The 23806-nt window shown below is 39.4% G+C and overlaps 1 protein-coding gene and 1 pseudogene across 2 annotated transcripts in view; one reads left to right on the top strand and one right to left on the bottom strand.

The window, feature by feature from the left end:
* Positions 1–23806, bottom strand: part of GRHL2 (grainyhead like transcription factor 2) — a 184497-nt gene that overhangs the window by 106877 nt on the left and 53814 nt on the right. For both annotated transcript variants that reach the window (XM_055116805.3, XM_008975192.6), the window contains exons 3-4: positions 16239–16306; positions 10185–10578 (exon numbers count right to left, since the gene is read on the bottom strand). In XM_055116805.3, coding sequence (XP_054972780.1) covers positions 10185–10578; positions 16239–16306 — 462 coding nt within the window. The remainder of the gene's footprint in view (positions 1–10184; positions 10579–16238; positions 16307–23806) is intronic.
* Positions 6500–7254, top strand: LOC106635066 (probable ribosome biogenesis protein RLP24; annotated as a pseudogene).

The following is a 23806-nucleotide window of genomic DNA, read 5'->3' as shown; positions in this document are numbered from 1 at the left end:
ATCATCTCTGGAACTCAGCATACCTTATATCACAGTTTCCATACATATTTATGATCCTTCTTTTTATCCAATCTTACTTCTTGAATTCAAGAAGATTATCTTCCCTTCAAACTTTACCCACATGAATCCCATGAACATTGCCCAAATAATTGTTGGCTGAATAAATAATCATGACAGAGAATCAAAGGTACAGATTTGTGTTTCTTTTGCAATAAATTAGATAATCAGCAAAGCATTCAATGGGAATTTTCTGGGGCTTCACAATCTGCTTTGGTGCCAGAAGAAACACAAAATTATATATAACACTGTCCTGGCCTCAGAGAGATAAAAATTGGTTGAGGGGATGGAATAAATTCACATTAAAAAAAAAAACTAAAATACAGCAAATGACTATATATGAAAGTTTATGTTGAATCATTCATTCTTTCATGTGTCTTGACTGGAAAAGCATGGACTGGGCATTACCAGGAAAGGAAGATCAGCAAAATTATAGGGGGATTTCATAGAGCTGGTGAGCTTTGCTCTGACCCTTGGAAGTCAAAGACAGCCTGGATTAACTGAAGGAACTGAGAGAAAGTAACCCAAGCAAGGGAGGGCCACCATGAGTCAAGACAAAAACGATGAGTACAAATGTGGTGCATACATGAGGCCAAGAACACAGGCCTTGCCTGGTTATTTAGCAGGGACTTGAAAACGTAGGTCCTGCTGCCCAATATGATAGCCCCTAGCTCCATGTGCTATTTAAATTTAAGTTGATTAGACTGAAATAAATTTAAACATCTGATTCCTCAGTCAACTAGCCACATTTCAAGTATACATTAACACATTGGCTAGTGACTAACATTGGATAGTATTAAAAAAAATATCCATCATTGCAGAAAGCTCTACTGGACAGGCTGATTTAGGAAAATGTATTTACATTTAATATGGTCAGGAATTAGAAAATTTTGGAGTAGGAGGGTAATATGATGAAAAAAATATTGGAGACACAGATGCATTTCCAAAGTGTTTGCTTGAAGGAATATGCAGTAATCCATAAAAACCATGGTGAATCAGCATTAGTAAACATGGCAAGAATGAATTACCATCCATGCCATAGATTTCTGCAGCCTGAGGATAGGCTAACCTCCTAAAGCATATTGGACTTGTAAATTCTGTGGTTCTAATCCCCCAGATGGCATGAGAAGGTATGATACTACAAATCTTCAGACTCAGAAAGACTCAACTACATGCTGCTGAAATAGAGAATCCCACTTCAATGCATGAATGCATGAGAACAAGAACTGTGAAAAAATAAACGTTTTTCACAGTTCCATGTTATAGTAGTGGTGACTACTGTAGTTACCATGTTACAAACATAGATATTACTTTTCATTAAGCTTAAAATTTTTTCTTCAATTCTGTTACATTATCTTTATAATTTTAAAAGAATTAAATGGATAGTGTACCTAGAAAACGTCACCATCCTTTAGATGAGACCTGATTACATTGATGGGTTACATGGCTGTAAGTAAATTAGTATTAGGAATTAGAACCAAAATGCTCAGGTCATTCTGGCTACAGTTATCAAGTTTCCACAGTTGCTCGGAGACCTATTAATATAATTTGTAGGATGCTAAAAGGCAGTCAGACAGCCAACATCACTGTAGTTTACTGTGATTTGATAGAGTGCATCTGTAAATTTGAACTCAGAAAAATGATAGTAAAGAAGGTATGCTAACATATACTTGATAGATTACTCTTAAAGGACCTTAGACATTAGGCAACAGTAAACATATTTAAATCTCAAATATTGGAATTCTGTTCTTTCTCTTGGGTTGCAAAGACAAGATATCTGGTAAGAATATGTCTCAAAAAGACAATGATTCTTTAACTGTAGGGAAATCATAAATTGCTAAACCATTTCTTGTCTTTGATTAGCCACAATTTTTTAGGTCCCATCATTTATTCATTCACTCTTTCAATAAATATTTATTGAACATTTACTTTTTATCAGGCACTGTGCTCAGTGCTACAGACACAGTGGTGAACAAAAGGAGAATAGGTCCCTGCTCTCATGAAGCTTCTGGTAAAGTAGGAAAAAACGCTAATCAAATATTTTAAAAACTACAAACTGTGTGCAGGCACTCTGAAGAAGAGCAAAAGTTCTATATGAGCTCATCAAATTCACTGCTATGAGAAAGGGAAAATTGGCATCACTGGCAGTCAACCTTAATGTTCCTAACAGAGTGCAATGTTTCCAGAGAAACATGGATAAGGTTGTATGGGGGAGGATCGTAAGTTAGACTTGGGATAAGTAAAAAAATCAATCGGGCAGTTAGATATAATAAATATAATTATATTAATTATAATAATATATATAATAATAAGTATTATTATATTTATATTATTATAGTTATAACATAAGTATTATTATATTTGTATTATTATAGTTATAACATAAATATTATTACATTATAATAAATATTAGTTCAGAAGAGAGGACCGGGCTGGAGAGTGAAATTGGAAGGTCTTTTGGACACAGATGATAACTGAAGCTGTGGACATGAAGCCAAGAGCATTTGCAAGAGGGAGGAGTGATCAACAGTGTCAAATGGTGCTGCAAAGTTAAATAACAGCTTTAACAGAACTGGGACATTCATAGACATTCTATGCATGAGATGAGTAAATGCCATGTTAATATAAATAATGAGTGATCTAGTCTTATCAACTTTGACTACATATAGATTTAAATCCTCCTAAGGTATAAAATGTGTATCCCAGAGAATTTCTAAAATTTTACTTGATGCTAAAACACATTAACAAAGTGAAAGAAATTTGGTGTTATCATAGCCACTGCATCATATGCTTAAGATAAACATAATAAAACTGTGTGCATTAATCCGAAGTGAGGCCATGTTCCAATGTAGTAGATGAATCAACGTTTTTGAGATTTTGTCCTTTAAATGTGTGGAGGATAATGGACTACCAGCTGTCAATTAATTAAGTTGGATAGGGTTTAGATCCAGGATCACTTCCAGTTTCAGACTAGATGAATATAAAATCAATGGACTAATGATCATACATCTATCCAGATAATGACAAAGAATCATTATTTGCTTTCATTTCAAGATGCTCTGCAAACTATGTTAATTCTACAAATAACATGCCTGGAGTTGAGTTATGAAATACACAGTAGAGCTGTCCGATGTTCACTTATAAATAATTCTCAATTCCTGAGCACATGGGAGGACTAACGGGAGAATTAAACTTCTCGGCCCTCTTGCAGTTATGTTGATCAGGTGACTAGTTCTAGCCAACAAAATGTGAGACGGTGCAGTTGCGCCACTTCCAGGTCAACTAGTCAATATGACTAAAGTCAGTAAAGTATGACTTTACAAGTCAGTATGCCATCTCCATGGCCTCCTTTCCTCTGCTGGGGAGACACTAGAAACCACACATAGAGATGATAATGTCACAAGATGCAGGGACCCTGGATTCCTGAGTCACTAATTGGAAGAGAACTGTACAGACATGCATCAGTGTTTTATTAGCAAGAAATAATATTTTATTATATTAAATCACTGAGATCTTGATGTTGCTTTGTTCCTAAACCAGAAACTATTGTTAACTGACTTATAGAAAATTGTAGTACAGAATAAACAAATTCTTCCTTCCATTTTGATTTATTATGATTATATATCTATATGATTTTTGATAAAAATCCTTCCATCTTTTAATTTTTAAATGTTCTTAAAATATTTTTGGTCTTAAATACCACTCCATTGTATATTTATCAACTATACTCTTTGCTTATTAGTGGCATGATCTTTGGTTTGTTTCTTAACCTCTCTGAACCTCTGTCTCTTCATCTGTAAAATGGAAAAAATAATGCACCTTCCTTGCAGGATGACAGTAAGGATAAGACGTAAAATGAGTAAGCCATGGTGCCTGGCACAGAGTAGAACTCAATAAATGGCATCTAGCATTATTTCCCTTCACACATACAGACAGATTGTAAGCTTCTAGAAGGCAGAAACCAGTATGCCTTTTGCCCTAAGCTTCCACATCACCACAGTGCCTAATACCCAGTATAAATCAACACATATTTGCCAAATGTTATTACAAAGAGGATGTAGAATAAAATATAGATCAAATTAGCTAAAATTCATCCATTAAAGTGCTTTTTTTTTTTTTTTTTTTTTTTTTTTTGGAGACAGGGCCTTGCTCTGTCACCCAAGCTGGAGTGCAGTGGCATGATCATAGCTTGCTGCAGCCTGAACTTCCTGGACTGAAGCAATCCTCCCGCCTCAGCCTCCCAAGCAGCTCGGACTACAGGTGCACGCCACCACACCTAGCTAATTTTTTTATTTTGTATTTTTGTAGAGACAGGGTCTCACTATGTTGCCCGGGCTAGTCTTGAACTCATGGGCTCAAATGATCCACCCGCCTCTGCCTCCCAAAGTGCTGGGATTACAGGCACAAGCCACCACTCCCAGTCTAAAGCACTTTTTAATGCTACCACTGTCTTTTCAAAAATCCCAGCCTGAGTTAAAGCAAACTACTCCCTTCCCTGCTACCACTGTGCACACATGCACGTGCACATACACACAGAAGAATTGGTTTCAAATGGCAAAATAAATTTGATTATTCAACCCGGGTTCTAGATATTTTAATAGTTTGCCTAGAATAAATGAGTTTAGACAAATTTTCCTTAATGAAATTTTCTTGGTGAAATTACTCTGAAATCACTTAATCTTATAACCAGTTGACAATGAAATAGCTAAAGATCATAGTAGGTCATTCAATTTAATTTACACCAGGCTGAAATACAACATGCCATGTAAACACTGATTTCCAAGACAAGGACAGCAGCTCAACCAAAATCAGTGGGAATAGTCTTTATATTTCGTTTCTGGTAAGTTTCTTTACTTTCTCATCTACTTCAAAATAAAGCCCAAAATACAATAGCTTCCTTTCACAAGCCTCTTTATCTACAATACAAACATAACTGATAACACATCCCCCAAATAGCATGATGATTCCGTTGACATTGGACCACATCCATACACTCTTCTGTGACTAATGGAATATTTCTACACTGTGTGAGAAAATACATCAGTGGCAATCTTTTGGTGAAAAAACATGTACCTCACATGGGATCATGGAGTGATAATTTCAGTTATTTTCTTCTACAGAAGCACCCCTCACTACTTAAGAGCAAATCAAATAATCAACAATACCAAAGACTCTACAAGATCCTTCACTCAGTTTAAAAACAAAAAACAAACAAAAAAAAAAAACAAAGAAAGAAACTTTGCTAACTGTTTTAAGCAACATGATGCAGGAAGCTAAGAAAGATAATTTTAAGACCATTTTTTAAATTTCAAGAGCATTGAAAGTTTGGTTGTAAAGCTACCAGAACCCAAGAAATATGACAGCCTCTTAAGGACAAGGAATTTATCATATGTCACTTTCATCACTCCCTGATTCCAGAGAATACAGCAGGCACTCAGAAATGACTGGTGCCAGGAGTGGCAGGGCTGCTAGTGCAACTTCTATGTCCTAGTATACAACAGTTGCTCTCTGCAACTTTGCAGAGAGCCAGTCCCTGCTCATCAACCTTTTGTACTCTTTGCTCACCTGAAAGATTAAAAAAAAAAAAATCTGAGATGGACCAAGGACAGTCAAATATTTTTAAAAAGATTTTGGTGAATCACTGTCTTAAGCAATGGAACTATTGAGAATTAGAAGGCCCCAGGCTTCTCTGAGTGTGTAGTCATATGGTTAAGGATTTAGGTCCTGAAGCCAGACAGCTTAGGTTGAGTCCTATCCCTCCTGCTTACTGCTAAATAACCATGAGCATACTTATGCTCTCTATCCCTCAGTTTCCTCATTTAGAATATAGAGATGACAATAATAGTACCTACCACATAGGGCTTTTGTGAGGCTTATATATCCTTAGAATGATGCCCAGCACATAGTGAGTACCCACCAAATATTCATTATTTTCAAATATTATTACTTAAAGATGAAATCTCAAGCTCAGGTAGCTGCATTTTCCCCAATGGAAATTAAATAGGCAGCAGGCTAAAGATATTATCATGCTGCCACTACACTCACTCCTCTTTAGGAAACTGGAAAACCACACATTCTCTCCTTCTGCCATTGTCTTTTATTGGCCTAGGTGGGCTGAAAAGTAGAGAACCAATGACCCCCATCTTGAATGCAGAGGCAGCGCTCCTAAACAGTGAAGAAGCTGATCTGAGCTAATAAAAATACACATTACATATTCTACATCAAAATTTGGAAAAGGTACCAACAATTTTATCACAAATTGCTGTTTTACCAAGATCCCAAGGCAATTCAATGAATACAAGATCATCTTTTTAACAAATGGTGCCGCAACGAAACCAGTATGGCTGAATATCAGTATGGAGAAAAGGGTCTCAATCCTTACCTCACACCATATATAAAAATTACATCACCTCTCAAGCTTGGTGTTTGGTTGGTGGGGACCCACACGGGTTCAACATGCATATTGAGAAGTGTTATATTTGTTCAGGGCCCATCTACCCTGGCCACAGCATGATGTTTGTCTGCAATAATTGCAAGGTGTTCAGATTTTGCAAATCTAAATGTCATAAAAACTTTAAAAAGAAGCACAGTCCTCCAAAGTTAGGTGAACCAAAGCATTCCAGAAAGCAGCTGGTAAAGGGCTTACAGCGTATAATTCATTTGAATTTGAAAAATGTAGAAATGAACCTATCAAATACCAGTGAGAGCTATGGAATAAAACTATTGATTCAATGAAGAGAGTTGAAGAAATCAAACAGAAATGCCAAGCTAAATTTATAATGAACAGATCGAAGAAAAATAAAGAGCTACAAAAGTTCAGGATATCAAAGAAGTAAAGCAAAACATCCATCTTATCTGAGCCCCCCTTGCAGGCAAAGGGAAGTAGTTGGAAGAGAAAATGGTACAACAGTTACAAGAGGATGTGGACATGGAAGATGCTTCTTAAAAATCTCTGTAACCATTTCTTTTATGTACATTTGAAAATGCCCTTTGGAGACTTGGAACTGCTAAATTATTATTTTTTACATAAGGTCACTTAAATGAAAAGTGATTAAAATATATCTTTCCTACATTGCCATCTACAAAACATCAGATATTACAGATGTTAGATTGCATCTCAGTGTTAAATCTTTACTGATAGATGTACTTACATAAATCATGAAAATTCTACTTATAACTATAGAAGTGAATTGTGGATGTAAAATGGTTATGCCATTTGGATAATGGCACTAGACAGCATTTGTACAATAACTAATGGCAAAAATTCATGGCTAGTGATGTATAAAATAAAATATTCTTTGCAGTAAAATGTTCCCTTTATTAATGTTATAGAAGGGGGATACAACAAGGAACTAACAATTTGTATGACAGTGTCAAATATTATTTTGATTTTAGTATTTCCTGCTTGGTTTATTTGCATCTTAGAAGAGCATAATGACATTGTTTGATGAAGCCTAATTATGCTGGACTGTTTTGACCTGGTTTAACCCTTCTGATAGGTAGTTGTGGATGTTGGGGATGAGAACTGAATAATCTTTGCCTGGAATGACACTATAGTCTAGAATTTCCACTTTGAAGAATGCTTAGTTCTAACTTGTGATTCCTGGTAGAACAAACTTTATTTTTCTAGCCTAGCAATGATCTAGAAGCAGAGGAATCCCAGTGCCTTTTAAAAGTTATTATGTGGTTTTCTTTTAAAAAGCTCCTGTTTTTGGAAAGTAGAATTTATAGGTACAACATCTGTTCATTATTTGCACATAAAACCATTTAAAAAGTAAAAAAAAAAAAATTACTTCGAAATGAATCAGAAACCTACATGAAAGACATGAAACTAATAAACATCTAAAGAAAAACAAAAAACAAACAAAAAAAGTTTGTGACATTGGGTTAGGGAAAGATTTCTTAAATGATATAACAAATGCATAAACTATAAAAGACAACATTAATAAAGTAGACTTAATCAGATTAAATGCCGTCACTCATGGAAAGATATAGTTAAAAAGACAAAAAGGCTAATGGACTGCAAAATATGTGACTAATGAAGGGCCTATACTCACATTATATAAAGAAATCTTACAACTTAATAAAAGGAAGAAAACCCAATTTAAAAATTGGACAAATAATTTGAATAGACACTTCACAAAAGAAGTTATAGGAAGGGCCAAATAAGTACATGAAATGATGTTCAACCTCACTACACATAAAGAAATGCAAATTCAAAGCACAATGAGACACCATCACATATCCACTAAAAGAGCTGAAGTTTAAAAGTTACCAAATTTTGGCAAGGGTGTGGAAAACAGGGATCCTCATATGTCGCTGGTAGGAACAAAATGGTATAGCCACTTTGAAGCACCGTGTGGTAGTACTTTATGAAGTTAAACATACAGGAGCCACATGGCCTAGCAATTCCAGCTCTAGGTATTTACCCGAGAGAAATGAAAGCATATGTCCACGTTGAAATATAAACAGGAATGTCCACAGCAGCATTTTTCATAATAGCCAAAAGCTGGAAGCAACCACATGTCCATCAACTAGTGACTAGCTATAGTGGTATACACTCACTATGAAATACTACTCAGCAACTTTAAAAAACAACTATTAAAACAAGCAACAAGGCTGGGCGTAGTGGCTCACACCACTATCCCAGCACTTCGGGAGGCCGAAGCAGGTGGATCACCTGAGGTCAGGAGTTCAAGACCAGCCTGACAACATGGTGAAACCCTGTCTCTACTAAAAACACACACACACAAACACACACACACACACACAAAATTTAGCCAGGCATGGTGGTGCACACCTGTAATCCCAGCTACTCGGGAGGCTGAGGCAGGAGAATCGCTTGAACCGGGGAGGCAGAGGTTGCAGTGAGCCAAGATCTCGCCACTGCACTCCAGCCTGGGCCACACAGTGAGACTCCATCTCAAAAACAAACAAACAAAAAAGCAAGAACATAAATAAGTCTCAAAAATATGCTAAGCAATAAAAGGCAACATAGGAGACTATATCCTCTATCACTTCATTTACATGAAATTTTAGATAAGGCAAAACTATAGTGACAGTAGGCAGATCCACGCTCGCCAAATGCAAGGTGAGCAGGGAAGGCTTCAAATGCAAAGAGCTTCAAGGAAATTTTCAGGGCAAGGGAACTTTCTATACCTAGATTCTGATGTTGGTTTCACAATTGTATACAATTACCAAAATTCTCAACTGTGCACTTAGAACTTCTGAATTTAAAATAAACAAGCAAAGTTAGTCCTATGAGCTCCTGAGAAGAATACATATTCTCTATTTGTAAAGTAGAAAGAATGCACACATACACACACTTGATTATTGATAACGCAAATTCTCCTTCTTGAGTATTCCATCAGACAAGGTTTTTTAAAGTTATTGGTTTGTTTTGCTTTGTTTTGAGATGGAGTTTCGTTCTTGTCACCCAGGCTGGAGTGCAGTGGCATGATCTCGGCTCACTGCAACCTCCGCCTCCCGGGTTGAAGCGATTCTCCCACCTCAGCCTCCCAAGTATCTGGAATTACAGGTGCCTGCCACCAGGCCTGGCTAATTTTTTTTTTTTTTTTTTTTTTTTGTATTTTTAGTAGAGACAGGAGTTCACCATGTTGGCCAGGCTGGTCTTGAACTCCTGGCCTCGATCCACCCACTTCGGCCTCCCAAAGTGCTGGGATTACAGGCAGGAGCCACCGCATCCAGCCAAAGTTACATTGTTTTTTTAAAAAGAATGGACAAGCCCTACCTTTAGCTACCTACCATTTGGAAGGTTACAAACTAGAAAAGATCAAGGTGAAAACTTTACAAAGCAGAAGTTTCCACACAAACATCTCTTAATTCCTCATAAATATTTAATCTTAAGACTAAAATGAAAACGAAGAAATCCATCATCTAAGAACCAAGAAAAATAGAAATATTCCTCCATACACATACACATCGACAGGTTTATTAATACCTGTTTGGAAAGAATGCCAGACTACCAACAAACACATCTTTTAAAAAACTAATTGAAACTAAAACTTGCTGTTTAATTCATTTATCACACTTTGAAAGGAAATAGAAAAATATTAGCTAGGGACTCTGGGTTTGGGTTCCGGCCGTCGATGGAGCCTGGGACTCACCTCTGTGGCTGCGTCCTTGAAGCTCTCGCTGTATGTGCTGTCCGGGGTGCTGCGCTGGTCGTCTTTGAGATAGGCGCTGTGGGTGGCCAGCGAGGGCACGTCATACTGAGTCTGTTCAAAGATAACCACTCGTTGCTCTTCCCCATCTCCCCGGGGATAGTGCACAGGTGGGGCCATGAAAACTGGTGTGAAATCTTCAGCTTTCACCACCGTGATTCCCGACACCGGGATGATGGCAGAGCTCTCGGGGAAGCTGATGCTGTACTGTTCCCGCTTGGAATTCTCCAGGTGATCTTGATTTAGGGAAAGGTTCACTGGAACAGTCTTTAGGACTTGCACTCGGTTTTCTCCTCCACTCAAATTACTCTGGGCTTCACTGGTGCCAAGGCAGTTTCTGTGTGTTGAAACCCCCCGCAACATGATAGAATTAGAAAAATCACCATTCGGCAACGCCTAATAAAATAACCAATGCAGGCAATAATTATTGGATGTTAATGCCATTAAGGGACAGGGGGCTGGCAAACTTCACAACGAAACGCAATGGGATCCTTGCGTCACTAGAAGTAGGACCACGAGTGAGCCATGCGCCCCCTGGTATCATGCAACCTGAAGTACTCAGTCTCACTGTAAAAAACAAAAACAAAACGAGGCCAGGCGCGGTGCCTCATGCCTGTAATCCCAGCACTTTGGGAGGCCAAGGCGGATGGATCACCTGAGGTCAGTTCAAGACCAGCCTGGCTAACATGGTGAAACCCCGTCTCTAATAAAAAAATACAAAAAATTAGCCAGGAGTGGTGGTGCATGCCTGTAATCCCAGCTACTCGGGAGGCTGAGGCAGGAGAATCACTTGAACCCGGGAGGCAGAGGTTGTGGTGAGTCGAGATGGCGCCATTGCACTCCAGACTGGACAACAAGAATGAAACTGTCTCAAAACAAAACAAAACAAAACCTAACCCTAAATCTAATCAAACCTTCATATCTAACTTTCAGCTCTTAGGAAATACAGGAACACAAAGAATGACTTAAACAACATCAAAAAGAAGCGATCAGACAAACCAGAATGCAGCACATCCTACTGACCTAAATTTGTCAACAAGTCAAAGGCATGAAAAAAGGAGGAAGGGTGGAAGAAGTTCTAGATTAAAAGAGACTTAAAAGTCATAAAAATCAAGTATGAGAAGCAGCTCTTGTTTGGATCTTGACCTGAACAAACCAAAAAGGCACTTATCAGGCAACGGGAATTTTGAGGCAACTGAATATGGACTGGGATTTGGCGATATTAAGGAAGTATTGTTGTCAGGTGCGGTGACTCACGCCTGTAATCCCAGAACTTTGGGAGCCCAAGGCAGGCGAATCACCTGTGGTCAGGAGTTCCAGACCAGCCTGGCCAAAATGGTGAAACCCCATCTCTACTAAAAATACAAAATTAGCCAGGCACAGTGGCATGCGCCTGTAGTCCCAGCTACTCGGGAGGCTGAGGTGGGAGAATCACTTGAACCCAGGAGGCAGAGGTTGCAGTGAGTCGAGATCACACCACTGCACTCCAACCTGGGGGACAGAGCGAGACTCTGTCTCAAAAAAAAAAAAAAGTATTGTTAATTCAGTTAGGGGTGATAATGATTTTGAGCTTATGTAATAAAATGTCCTTTTTTATTTTTTAGACACACAGAAGTAGTTAGAGGTTAACTAATATGATGACATGACAGGGATTTAAATACTATTGCAATTTGAAAAAAAAAGAAAAGGAAAGAGAGAAAAGGTCAGTATCAAGCAGATATTAAGCAGTGGCAAAAATTTATCATTGCTGAACTGGAGAATGGGATGGGTATTTGGGGGGTTTATTACACTATTCTCTGTACTTCTGTATGTGTTTGAAAATTTTTACCAAAAAGTTAGTTTTAAAACACAAAAAGAAAAAAGCAGGAGGAGGACAAACATGGTAATTTGAAGGACTAGGACAAACATGGTAATTTGAAGGACTAGGGAGTGGGGAGGATATTTTTTACCATTCTGTGGGCATCTTAAAGGAGAAATAAAATAATGAGAATTTATCATTCAAGTATTTTCACCAAATTGAGAGAGAACATGAGCTCACTGACGTCCTTAGCACTGAATTCCTTTGGGGGCTTAAGGAAGTGGTGTAGCTTGGCTTATGTAAAACAAGATCTCCCAGATCTCAGACCTCCTGGGTGGTACAGAGAGAAAGGAGAGGATGTAGAATATTAATTCTTGCCAGACTAGAATAAAATACTTTCATCTATACTAAAGAAGTCTGGGAGAGAGCAGAAACAAATAAGAACTCATTAATGGAAAATTATTGTTGACAGCAAAATGATTTTATTAGCCAAGTCCCTCTGGTCAGTGCAATTTTGGGGCCACCTCTCACTAATTAATGGATTCTTCTGAGTAATGTGGAGAGAAAATACATCTTTTGCCCCCTCTCTGATGCCTGGGTTGTTTGTTTGTTTCTGTTTTTTATCTAGCATGTGCTTTCTGGGGCTTTGTGGCATCTCTCATTGTGAGGGCTATTCTCTTAAAATTTGCTCTTCTGAGGCCGGGCTTGGTGGCTCACACCTGTAATCCCAGCACTTTGGGAGGCCGAGGTGGATGGATCACCTGAGGTCGGGAGTTGGAGACTAGCCTGACCAACATGGAGAAACGCCATCTCTACTAAAAATACAAAATTAGCCAGGCGTGGTGGCACATGCATGTAATCCCAGCTACTCAGGAGGCTGAGGCAGGAGAATCACTTGAACCTGCCGGGATCGGAGGTTGCAGTGAGCTGAGATCATGCCATTGTATTCTAGCCCGGGCAACAAGGGCAAAACTCCATCTCAAAAAAAAAAATGTTCTTCCAAGAACTGGGCTCTTCTGGCTCCTGTGTGTAAAGAAGGAAGCCCATTAGCCTTTGAGCTTGCCTAAGTACCAAGCAGGACTTGATATTTTCAGCTTTGATTTTTCAGATGAAACTTCAAAGTGAAACTTGCAAAAAGAATTTCTCCACATGAACACAGCAAATAGAAAAATATTTAAGATATCTAAAACTTTATGTGTAGAAGAAATAAGTCTAGAAAATAATTTCCTAAGGAGTAAAATCACAAGTCTACACACTTTCTAGCCTTAAGTAATGACCTGATTTCATGATCAAATCAATAGAGTGAACCTGTATATAAGAAAGAGTGAAAATTTAGAATTTATGTTTCATCTGAATCCAGCTAGTTGGAGGATGCCAAAACCCAGACCACCCATTTACATTACCATGTCCTAAACCTCATTGTTTAAACATTGCATGGAATGTTAATAGATATTCCTCACATACACACAAAAAAAGAGTCCATCATGAAATCAGTAATAAAAAACAAACAAAATTGCCATAACGAGACCACCGTGACTGGGTTGCAAACATCATGAACCCAGTAAAGGTTCCAGCATTCCTTCACCTGTTTAGTCAAAACCCAGGATTTCCCGAACTCATGTCAGCCCAGATCCTTGAGTGAAGAAATAACCATTAATACTTGGGGATAAGCCCCTACAGGTTAGGAGTACATAAATTGGTCTACATTTATTGGCTACAAAGTTGTTACCCAGTTTCCACCCCAGGCTTTGCACACACACAGCCTCATTGGCTTTGCCAAAATATTTAAAGTTAACCAACTTCTCTATAGTTAGAGTCCATTTGGGGCCAAGTTTCTTAATTCTTTAATTCATGCAAAACATAGGAATTCTAAAGAAAGAATACAAGTCAAAATATTTTTTGGCTTTGGTGTCCTAATAAACAAACAAATAAGCAAGATATGGAATTGTATAAATCTAGTTGAATATTGTTATCATACCACCAGAAAATAACAGATTCAGCACCAACCTAAAATGTGTAACTATGCCTCTGTTAAACAGTTTTAGCTTTTGAAGCTAATACCAGAGAACTTCACAAATACATCTAAAAAATGAATAATTAAAACTAAGAATTATTGTGAGACAGAAATTACCTGCAATAGAATTTAAAATTGAACCAAATATTATAATACGAGAAAAATGCAATGATAATAATGGTGTGTTAAACATACTTTTTAGAAAATTCGGATCATGTCATTGAGATTCTGTTATTTTTCCAGGTAGCAACTTCTGTATACAAACAGTTGTAATGATACTATATTAACATATAGCAACTTAATTCATGAATATGCTGCAGATCACAATGACATCCTTCCAAATTATATTCAATGAAAACTCTAAGTCATAATTAATCTATATAAGGTAGTTTAGTCTATACTTCACCGCAGTTTTTTTTTAAAGTGCTCTGTGAAAATCACAAAAGTAACCATTAAAATACAATGAGCAGCTGTTGCTTTGTAATGTTGTCCTAAGAGATACTCACTTGTCTGTGATGTGAAAGGTAGACAGAGCACATGGCTTAAACTTGTTTTTCCCTGATCCTGCTATAATTCTGGCACAGGACTAAGCAGATAGCACAAGTTTAACTCAATAAAACTGGCTGGGTCAAGGAAAAGTTTTAGGGCCTGAAGAGTGTCAGCCTCTTCTTCCAGTGAGGTCCCAGGACCCCAGGGCAGTGTGGAGCTTCAGGAGATCCCTAATGGAACAGTGACTCAGATGCAGGCAGCCTTCATGTTCTGCTGGGGTTGCGCCCTGGAGATGCTGCACAGCATATGGCTGCTGGTTGGTGGAGAGGCCCCTGCTGCTAATCACAGAAGACTGTAATGTCACAAGCAGTTCCTATCAAGGCCAGGTCAGATTCTGACACATGTGCTAGTAGGGGATTTTACTTCCATATGGAAGAACCTCCAATAGAAAAACACTATGGCTTCTCTCCATCCCACTGCAGGGGAAGAGATTTATTGATGGGTGAGTTTGAAAGAAGTGGGTGAGTTTGGGCCAGGTGCGATGGCCCACACCTGTAATCCCAGCACTTTGGGAGGCTGAGGCAGGCAGATCACAAGGTCAGGAGATAGAGCCCATCCTGGCCAATATAGTGAAACTCTGTCTCTACCAAAATACAAAAAATTAGCCGGGCATGGTGGTGCGCACTTGCAGTCCCAGCTACTCAGGATGCTGAGGCAGGAAAATAGCTTGAACCTGGGAGGCGGAGATTACAGTGAGCCAAGATGGTGCCACTACACTCCAGCCTGGTGACAGAGCGAGACTCCGTCTCAAAAAAAAAAAAAAAAAAAAAAAAAAAAAAAAAAAAAAAAAAAAAAGAAGTGGATGAGTTTGAAAGAAGTAGCTGAGCAGGGTGATTCGGTCCCTTCTGGTCCTGTCTCTTTTTCTGGATCATACTGGCTAAAGAGAGGGGACTCACCCTCCAGTCACCCCTGCTGTGCCATAAACGGTACAAAGTCATGCCTGGGACTGAATGGGTACACTTACCTAATTCAGGACTGAAATGTTACAAGCTACAGATTCCAAGTCACATTCTCCAATTGGCTTCATCAGAAATAAAGCTGCTTTTGATTTTTTTGCCCCTTTTGAATCTTAATTTATCTGACTGTGCCTTGCTTTTCAGCTGGTTCTTGATTGAGGAGGGCAGACAAGGGGTGTTCCATAGTGATCTCCTGCAGCTGTCCTTCCCCTTCACCCTGACAGCGATAGCCCTTACAGTCGCCTCCACCTATGCCTCCCTTGGCTGAGAAAGAGCCCAACCTCCTTTCTTTCCCCTTCCCTGATCATCAAAAGCAATCCTTCAAGTGTCTCACTTCCTGAGGGGCCTAATTGCAGTTATAATGCCATAGGATTGATCAGAAAAGTTAATCCCAGCAATGGGCTATCTTACCAGCATCTCACCTCTGACTCAGGATTTTAAGCCTCCTTGGAATCTGAAGAGGGGTATCTGAAGAGGGTGGAGAGACCCTTTGGATGCACAACCAAACATGCAATTTGCTCTCCTCATTGAGAGATCTAGCATTGGTCCAGACTCAAAAGACAGATAGATGATGCTAAGCTTCTTGACCCCATCTCCTCTCAAGAACAAAACATACAGTTTAATAACATTGTTTTTTAGAAAACATAGAGTTATTCTGGGGGCCAGGCAAATTCCTTTACCTTTTCTCCTGGTCTTCTTGGCTGTCACTTGCTTTGCTTACAGACAGCAGCCTCTTGTCTCGAGGAACCTGGAAACATCACCAACCATCAATCAGACATACACAGATGCAACCATGACCATGTTCAGAGCTGGACACCGGCATAAGCAAAGAAACCAAAATGGGATGTTCTCCAGGAAATGGTGGAAAAGTTGCTATCACCAGGAGATGATAAAGGCTAGTAGCCTGAGTGACAATGATTATGGAGCCAGAGACAAAGGGTTGGTGATAAACATATGGCCACAACAGACATGATTCAGCTGCTCACTGCTGGCCTAGGTGACTCTCCCTGGACCCGAGCACCTCTCATGCGCTCCCCACCTTGGGAGTGTAAGAGGGGAGAGGAGCAATGTGAGCAGAGGTGAATCTAGACTTGGGTGCCTTTGATCAGACAAAAACATAATAGAGTTACAACAAGTGTCACCATAAAGAACAGGGAGCTACCCTCCCCTCTGATGAGAACTTTAAGTGCTGACGTGGTTGGGAGTGCTTAGGCACGGCGGGGTGGGGGGGCCATACTGAGCCAGTAGCTGGGGGAAGCATCCAGTATACCTGGGCCCCCCTTTGTCCACCTTCCTACACAGCTTGTGGACTTGCTTCCACAACTTTGTTTCATTATTGTCTTAAAACTCCTAATGCCCTTTGGGAGGCCAAGGCGGGCGGATCACGAGGTCAGGAGGTAGAGACCATCCCGGCTAACACAGTGAAACCCCGTCTCTACTAAAAATACAAAAAATTAGCTGGGCGTGGTGGCAGGCACCTGTAGTCCCAGCTACTCAGGAGGCTGAGGCCAGAGAATGGCGTGAACCTGGGAGGCGGAGCTTGCAGTGAGCCGAGATCGCGCCACTGCACTCTAGCCTGGGCGACAGAGCGAGACTCAGTCTCAAAAAAAAAAAAAAAAAAAAAAAAAAAAACTCCCAATGCCAACATATTACCTGAAAAATACTGAAAAAGTGCTCATTGAAAGAAGGGCCATCCCACCAGCTCTGTCTCTGACCATCATCTAATCCGTCTACTGCCTCCTAGATACTTTACTCTGCCATTGTTTTCAAACACATGAATAAGTAGGCTTGAATTGGGTTGGTTGATTGAATTTTTTGTTTGTGTATTTTTCTTTCTTTCTTTTTTGCTCTATCTCCAGATCTTCCTTCTAGCCAAACTCCTTTGCACCCAAAAAGCAGCCTTTGCTTTCTTGAGATGAAAGAACATTCATGAAAATCATCCCTCTACTGGAGTCCTCTAGCAATTCCTGTGATTTCCACTTACCTGACTATGTACACAAGCCCAGATACCTGGCTTAGTGTGGGGACAGAGCAGAGTGGCCAGGAGTCCAGACCTAGAGGCTGCTTGCCTGGGTTCAAATCTCATCTCTACCACTCAGTAAACTCTGTCCCACTTTCCTCATCTGAAAAATGGGCATAACAATAGTCCCTTATCTCACAGGTTTTTAGTAAAATTAAATGAGTTAATTTAATTTTCTAAGCACTTGGAGTGTCTGGTACTTTATATTTGTTAATAAAAAATAAAATAAATCAATTATAAATCATTCATGTTAACTTTCAGAGTGTATACTATACCAGGCATTGCTAAACACTGGATAGAAATGAGATAAATGATAGTTCTCATCATCTATTGGAGATGACAGATAAACATACAATTTCAATACTCAACACACCTGTGTTCATTGCAGCACTATTCACAGTAGCCAGAAGGAGGAAACCACCCAAATGTCCAACAGCAGATGAATGGAAAAACAAAATGGGACATGGCCATACAACGGAATACTATGCTGCCTTAACAGAGAATGAAATTAAGGTGCATGCTATAAAATGGAGGGACCCTGAAGACACTATGCTAAAAAACTAAGCCAGATACAAAAGGACAAATATTGTATGATTCCACTTATATGAGGTACTCCAGAAGACTCAAATTCACAGACAGAAGGTAAAACAGAGAGAAGCAGCAGGTAGGAGGATAAGAAAGGAATTATTGTTTAAAGAGTACAGAGTTTTCTGTTTGGGAAAATGAAAAGGCTCTGGAAATAGACGGTGGCAATGTTTGCACAACAGTGTGAATGTACTTAATGCCACAGAATTGGACACTTAATAATGGTTAAAATGGTAAATATTATGTTATATATCTTTTATGACAATTTTTTTAAAGGCATTAAGGAAGAAGTAAGTATTTAAGGAGACCCCACAGCCGTAAAAATAGAATGAAATCATGTCCTTTGCAGCAAGATGGGTGGAGCTGGAGGCCATAATCCTAAGCAAATAAATGCAGGAACAGAAAACCAAATACCACGTGTTCTGACTTATAAATGGGAGCTAAACATTGGGTTCACATTGACATAAAGATGGGAACAACAGACACGGGACTACTAAGGCATGGATGCAGGGCAAGGGCTGAAAAACTATCTTTTGGGTCCTATGCCCACTACCTGGGTGCTGGGCACAGTCGTATCCCAAACCTCAGTGTCACACAAAATATCCATGTAACAAGCCTGCACACATATCCCCAAATCTAAAACAAAAGTTGAAATGATAATTTTTTTTTAAAGAAAAGACCTGCATATGTATCCCAGAACTTAAAGTATAATAATTAAAAATAAATAAATAAATAATAAAAGAGGGAAAAAAGGAGAAAGAAATTCCACTGGCATTGAGATTAAAAACTTAATAAACTGGAAAACTATACATATATAGAAAAAAGGAGACCTGCCTCCCCAGCTCTGCCTGCCACTATACCCTGAGTTTATGACTCGCCCACCCCATTAGAGAGCACTTAGTTTCTTTCCTAAAATATAGTTATTCCTATAGTGTTTTAAAAATTTAATACCCCATGATACGAGATAAAACTGTGCTACTGACAGGGTTCTCTGGAAGCCTAGAGGACAGAGCTCCCCAGAGGGGCTGAGCCATGGGTAGGAATTTGTCAGGTGGATGGAGAAGGCTTTCTAGCCACCAGGGCTGCTTATAAAAAGGTTAGAGGGCAGGACAGAACAAGGAAGGCATGTCCCGCATGAGGAATGAGTTGGGGGAGATGTGGCCTCAGAGATGAGCAAAGGCCAGACGAGGAAAGGCCTCTGAAGCACGGACAGATGATTTACTTCTTTTGTTGTGTGCTATGGCACCATCACATTTTTCTGGACTGTCAGGCATCCCTCGCCCTCTCCTCTTCCAACCAGGTGGCACAAAGTCCCCTGTGCCTCTGAAACCCATCCCCTGCCCCTGGACACCAGCCTCCAGGCTCAGCCTCCAGGGTCCCTTGCTTGGGCTGCTGAATCAGCTAACTGGTCTCTCCTCTCCTTCATTTCATAACTGTGAATTATTTCTGGATCCATTAGGAAGACTCAGAGTGGTCTGCTTAAAATGCAGTCTGATCTTGTCGTGTTGCTATTATACTTAAAGCCCATCAGTGCTTCCCATTACTCTCAGGTAGGTAGTCTCAAATACGTCTCCCATCTCAATGTAGGCAGCCCCTGTTTTTGCTTCTCACACTTGGGCCAACTATATCTACGACCATGCATATGCTCCTTCTCATAAAAGAGCCATGACACAAAGTCCTCTCTGCCTAGAACATGCCCCACCCCTCCTACCCCCACACTACCACCCATGCCTTCTCCAGGCTAACTTGTGCCCATACTTTGAGTCCCATCTAATTTTCTGTGTCCATGATATGGCAGTCTCTATGCCTACCTTGTACATGGTTATGTCCTCAATGCCTGGAATGTAGTAGGCCCTCACTAAATACTTATTGAAAGAATCAATTGATCAACGAAAATGGCCTGGAAAGGGCAGGACCAAAGAAATAGAAGAATAGGGATTCCAAACACTGAAACATGTTAGCGACTCCCAAAGGTTCATGGAAGTGAATGCTGTTGTTGCCAAGAGCCCCTGATGTGAGCTCTGTGCTGACAGCTGTGCTCGGTTTAAGGTGCTAGGCACAATACCATAAAGGTGGTTATTAACCTGCGGGTTTGCTCTTCTTTGAACCATGCTCTTTTTTGAAACTTTGGCTTTACAAACCATCTTTAGATAAACTGAGAACTCTGAACTTGGTCTCTTCCCTTGAGTCCTAGATGTCCCTACCTGGACATCCTGCAGGCACATCAAACTCAACTCTTAATTATTGTTCTCCTCAGAGCCTTTATTCTGTACTCTCTGCCTTGATTAATCCAGGAATCATCTTAGGCATCTTACCCTTGTTATGAACTCCCCTCACCAACTCTCTGTCTCTCTCTCTTTCTGTCCTGGTCTGTGCATGTGACAGATCATCCTCTACTCTGTGGCAGAGTAGGCATTGCTTCCTCTGGAAAGCTGGTGAATTATCTGGGAGGTTGTCAGTCAACCCACTGCTCTTGGAACATGTCCCTTTTTGACCATTGACCTCCATAAACCATGGTTATAGGTTTATAGCAATGTGTTTGTCCTGGACTGTGATTGTCGGTGATCTCTCTGAGGTGGTGAACTGAATATCATCTGCCATTAGATATCCAATATTTACCCCCATTACTGGGAGGTCATAGCTACTTAGTGAATATTTTTTGGGTGGGTGTGTGGGTGGGTGGGTGGGTGGATGGATGGATGGATGGATGGATGGATGGATGGATGGATAGATGGATAGATGGATAGATGGACAAACAAATCAACCAACAAATTGGTTTCCAGCAGTACTGGTCAATAGAACAGATAGAAACCAACTGACCAGGGAAGCCTATTTTTCACTACAGCTGGAACCAGATGATGATAAACCAGCTCTTTCAAGAGGAAAATAAAGTTACATAAAGTAAGTCAAAACATTTTTTAAATATCTGGCTAATTGAATCTGTCACATTTTTCTGTCATGCCTGGAATTCATGGAAAGGTCGCACAACTATGGAGCTATTACTGGTAAGTAGTTTAAACTTGATAGAGAACTGGGCTAGAATTTTAGTCTCTAAATTATGACTGATTCTATATATTTGGGTTTTAAAAATAAACACCACTTTATGAGTAAGCAACTTATTAAGCTCCAAATGCATACTTTTAAAATTTTTAAATGGATTGAAAAAAGGGCATTTTGTAAATGGTGGACATTGTAAAACAATGGCTATTAGGAAACATACAGGATTGTCCTGTGATCTTGGGTAAATCCCACTGAGTTGCATGAACTATAAAATGTAAAACCTGATGGACTTCACTGCAATGATCTGTGGTGACAGTTATCAACTGTAGGTGAAAAGACCTTGAAATTTATGAAGTATTATGCAAAGGTATGCCTTTGCCACGTTCACAGGACAGGGACCACCATTTCTGGAGTGCCTGCGTGTAGCTCATGAACTCCTCCCTGTGGACAGAGTCCATGACTGTCCCCACAGGTGTGATATACTCCAACTTCAGGAGTGAGGAAAAATGGTTTCTTTGACAAAAATAGAATCAATTCATCCTCTGAAGAGGCATACAAAGTCTATAAAATGTGAATGATAACATGGCAGCAATTTTTACAATAACTTAACTTCCCAGAGTTTACACGCATTTAAACCAAAAAAACAGACTGCTGTGTTTCATTAACATTTCACTTGACTACAGAAAAAGGTCTATCCTCAAGGGACATTTAACTTTGTTATAACTTTAACACCAACATATATAAGCTGTGAACACCCAGGCAACTGAAAAGGGCTTCAAAATGATCATTTGAACATACAGTGTTTGAAAATAAGACCAATTCTTTCCAGAAACACTAAAATGTTTCAAGCAAAAGTATAGCAAAGCTCATGTGAAATAAAAGAAGCTATGTAACTCTAGTAGTCCACACAGTCTTGGAAATATTAATTCAACAGAAGGAGTTCTAGACTTGGCTGCAACTTGAGTTTTATGTAAACTCCCTACCTGGTATCTCAGAATAGTTACAGAAAGCAATATTTCAACTTTCCTTTAAATGCTAGCATAAGAGGACAAGTAATCTAGGTACCATATTTACTAGTACTTAATCACCCATATTTACTAATACTTAATTATCCTCTGCATCTGTGGGAAATAAAATATATTGCCTTCATAAATTACTAATTATGGACTGGACGTGGTGACTCACGCCTAATCCCAGCACTTTGGAAGGTCAAGGCCGGTGGATCACTCAAAGCCAGGAGTTCAAGAGCAGCCTTGCCAACATGTGCAAAATCCCGTCTCTACTAAAAATACATATACAAAAATTAGCCGGTTGCGGTGATGCATGTCTTATTCCCAGCTACCTGGGAGGCTGAGGCAGGAAAATTGTTTGAACTCGGGAGACAGAGGTTACAGTGAGCTGAGATCATGCCACTGCACTCCAGCCTGGGCAACAGAGCGAGACTCTGTCTAAAAAAAAAAAAAAATTACTAATTATGTTTGTTTCAGGATATGCTTCTCTTTCTCACTAACACAAAAAAAGAATTGTCATCAAATACAGATATATGAAATTATATCCATTTCACAATAACAGAATAAAATCTATATTTTAAAGAATAGGAACAACATATTTCTCCTAAATGTAATCAATATATTTCTTCAAAGCCTTATGAAAACTATTAACTGACATATTAATTTAACATTATAAAAGTTTCAAACAGGCTGGGCATGGTGGCTCACGCCTATAATCCCAGCACTTTGGGAGGTTGAGGAGGGCAGATCACGAGGTCAAGAGATCGAGACCATCCTGGCCAATATGGCGAAACCCCATCTCTACTAAAAATACAAAAATTAGCTGGTCATGGTGGAGTGTGCCTGTAATCCCAGCTACTTGGGAGGCTGAGGCAGGAGAATGACTTGAACCCGGGAGGTGGAGGTTGCAGTGAGCCAAGATCGTGCCACTGCACTCCAGCCTGGTGACAGAGCAAGACTCCATCTCAAAAAAAAAAAAAAAAAAAAATGTTACAAAGAGAAGTTGTAATGATCTGAATAATCAAATCAGGGTCACTTTAAAGATATATTTATAGATTTTGAAGATCAATACAACTGTCAAGTTTTGACTATTTTTTCATCATAGAAGAAAATCACTTTTCAATTTCTTTCTAACGATGAGACCAAAAACAGTTAAGCCCTCAAGAAGTGGCCCAGTACACGAAGCAGCCTAATTTGATGAGTTCTGTGCTTCCCAACTATCCTCAATACATTTTGAAAATTTTCAATTTGAAACATTTAGAATTTATCCTTGCATTTCTCAAATGAGATCCTGAATCAGAAAGAATGAAAACTATAAAACAACCACAGCCAGAAAAGAAGAAGAATAAAAAGCCTACCATGAAATCATTTTGGTTTTCAGACTTTTTTTTTTTTTTTTTTTTCAGGAATTCCCCTTCACTGTAGAGAAAATAGCCTTAGTTACATGCAATGTAGTTTAGGCCTTAAAGCATCCTTTCATCTGGAGCCCAAGTCCCCCAAAGTTAAGGTCCTTCTTGCTATGTCAGGAGTCCTGCTGGGAGTTTTATGCCTTCATAAGAGGGTGGTCACGATCTGCCAATGCTGGCTCTCTTGATAAGTGGGAAAGTCAGCCTAGACTGGAGAAAGCCTAGAC

Source organism: Pan paniscus, chromosome 7 (genome assembly GCF_029289425.2).
Source record: "Pan paniscus chromosome 7, NHGRI_mPanPan1-v2.0_pri, whole genome shotgun sequence".
Lineage (NCBI taxonomy): Eukaryota > Metazoa > Chordata > Mammalia > Primates > Hominidae > Pan > Pan paniscus.
Note: the sequence above shows the minus strand (reverse complement) of the source record. Positions and strands in the feature narration are given on the sequence as shown.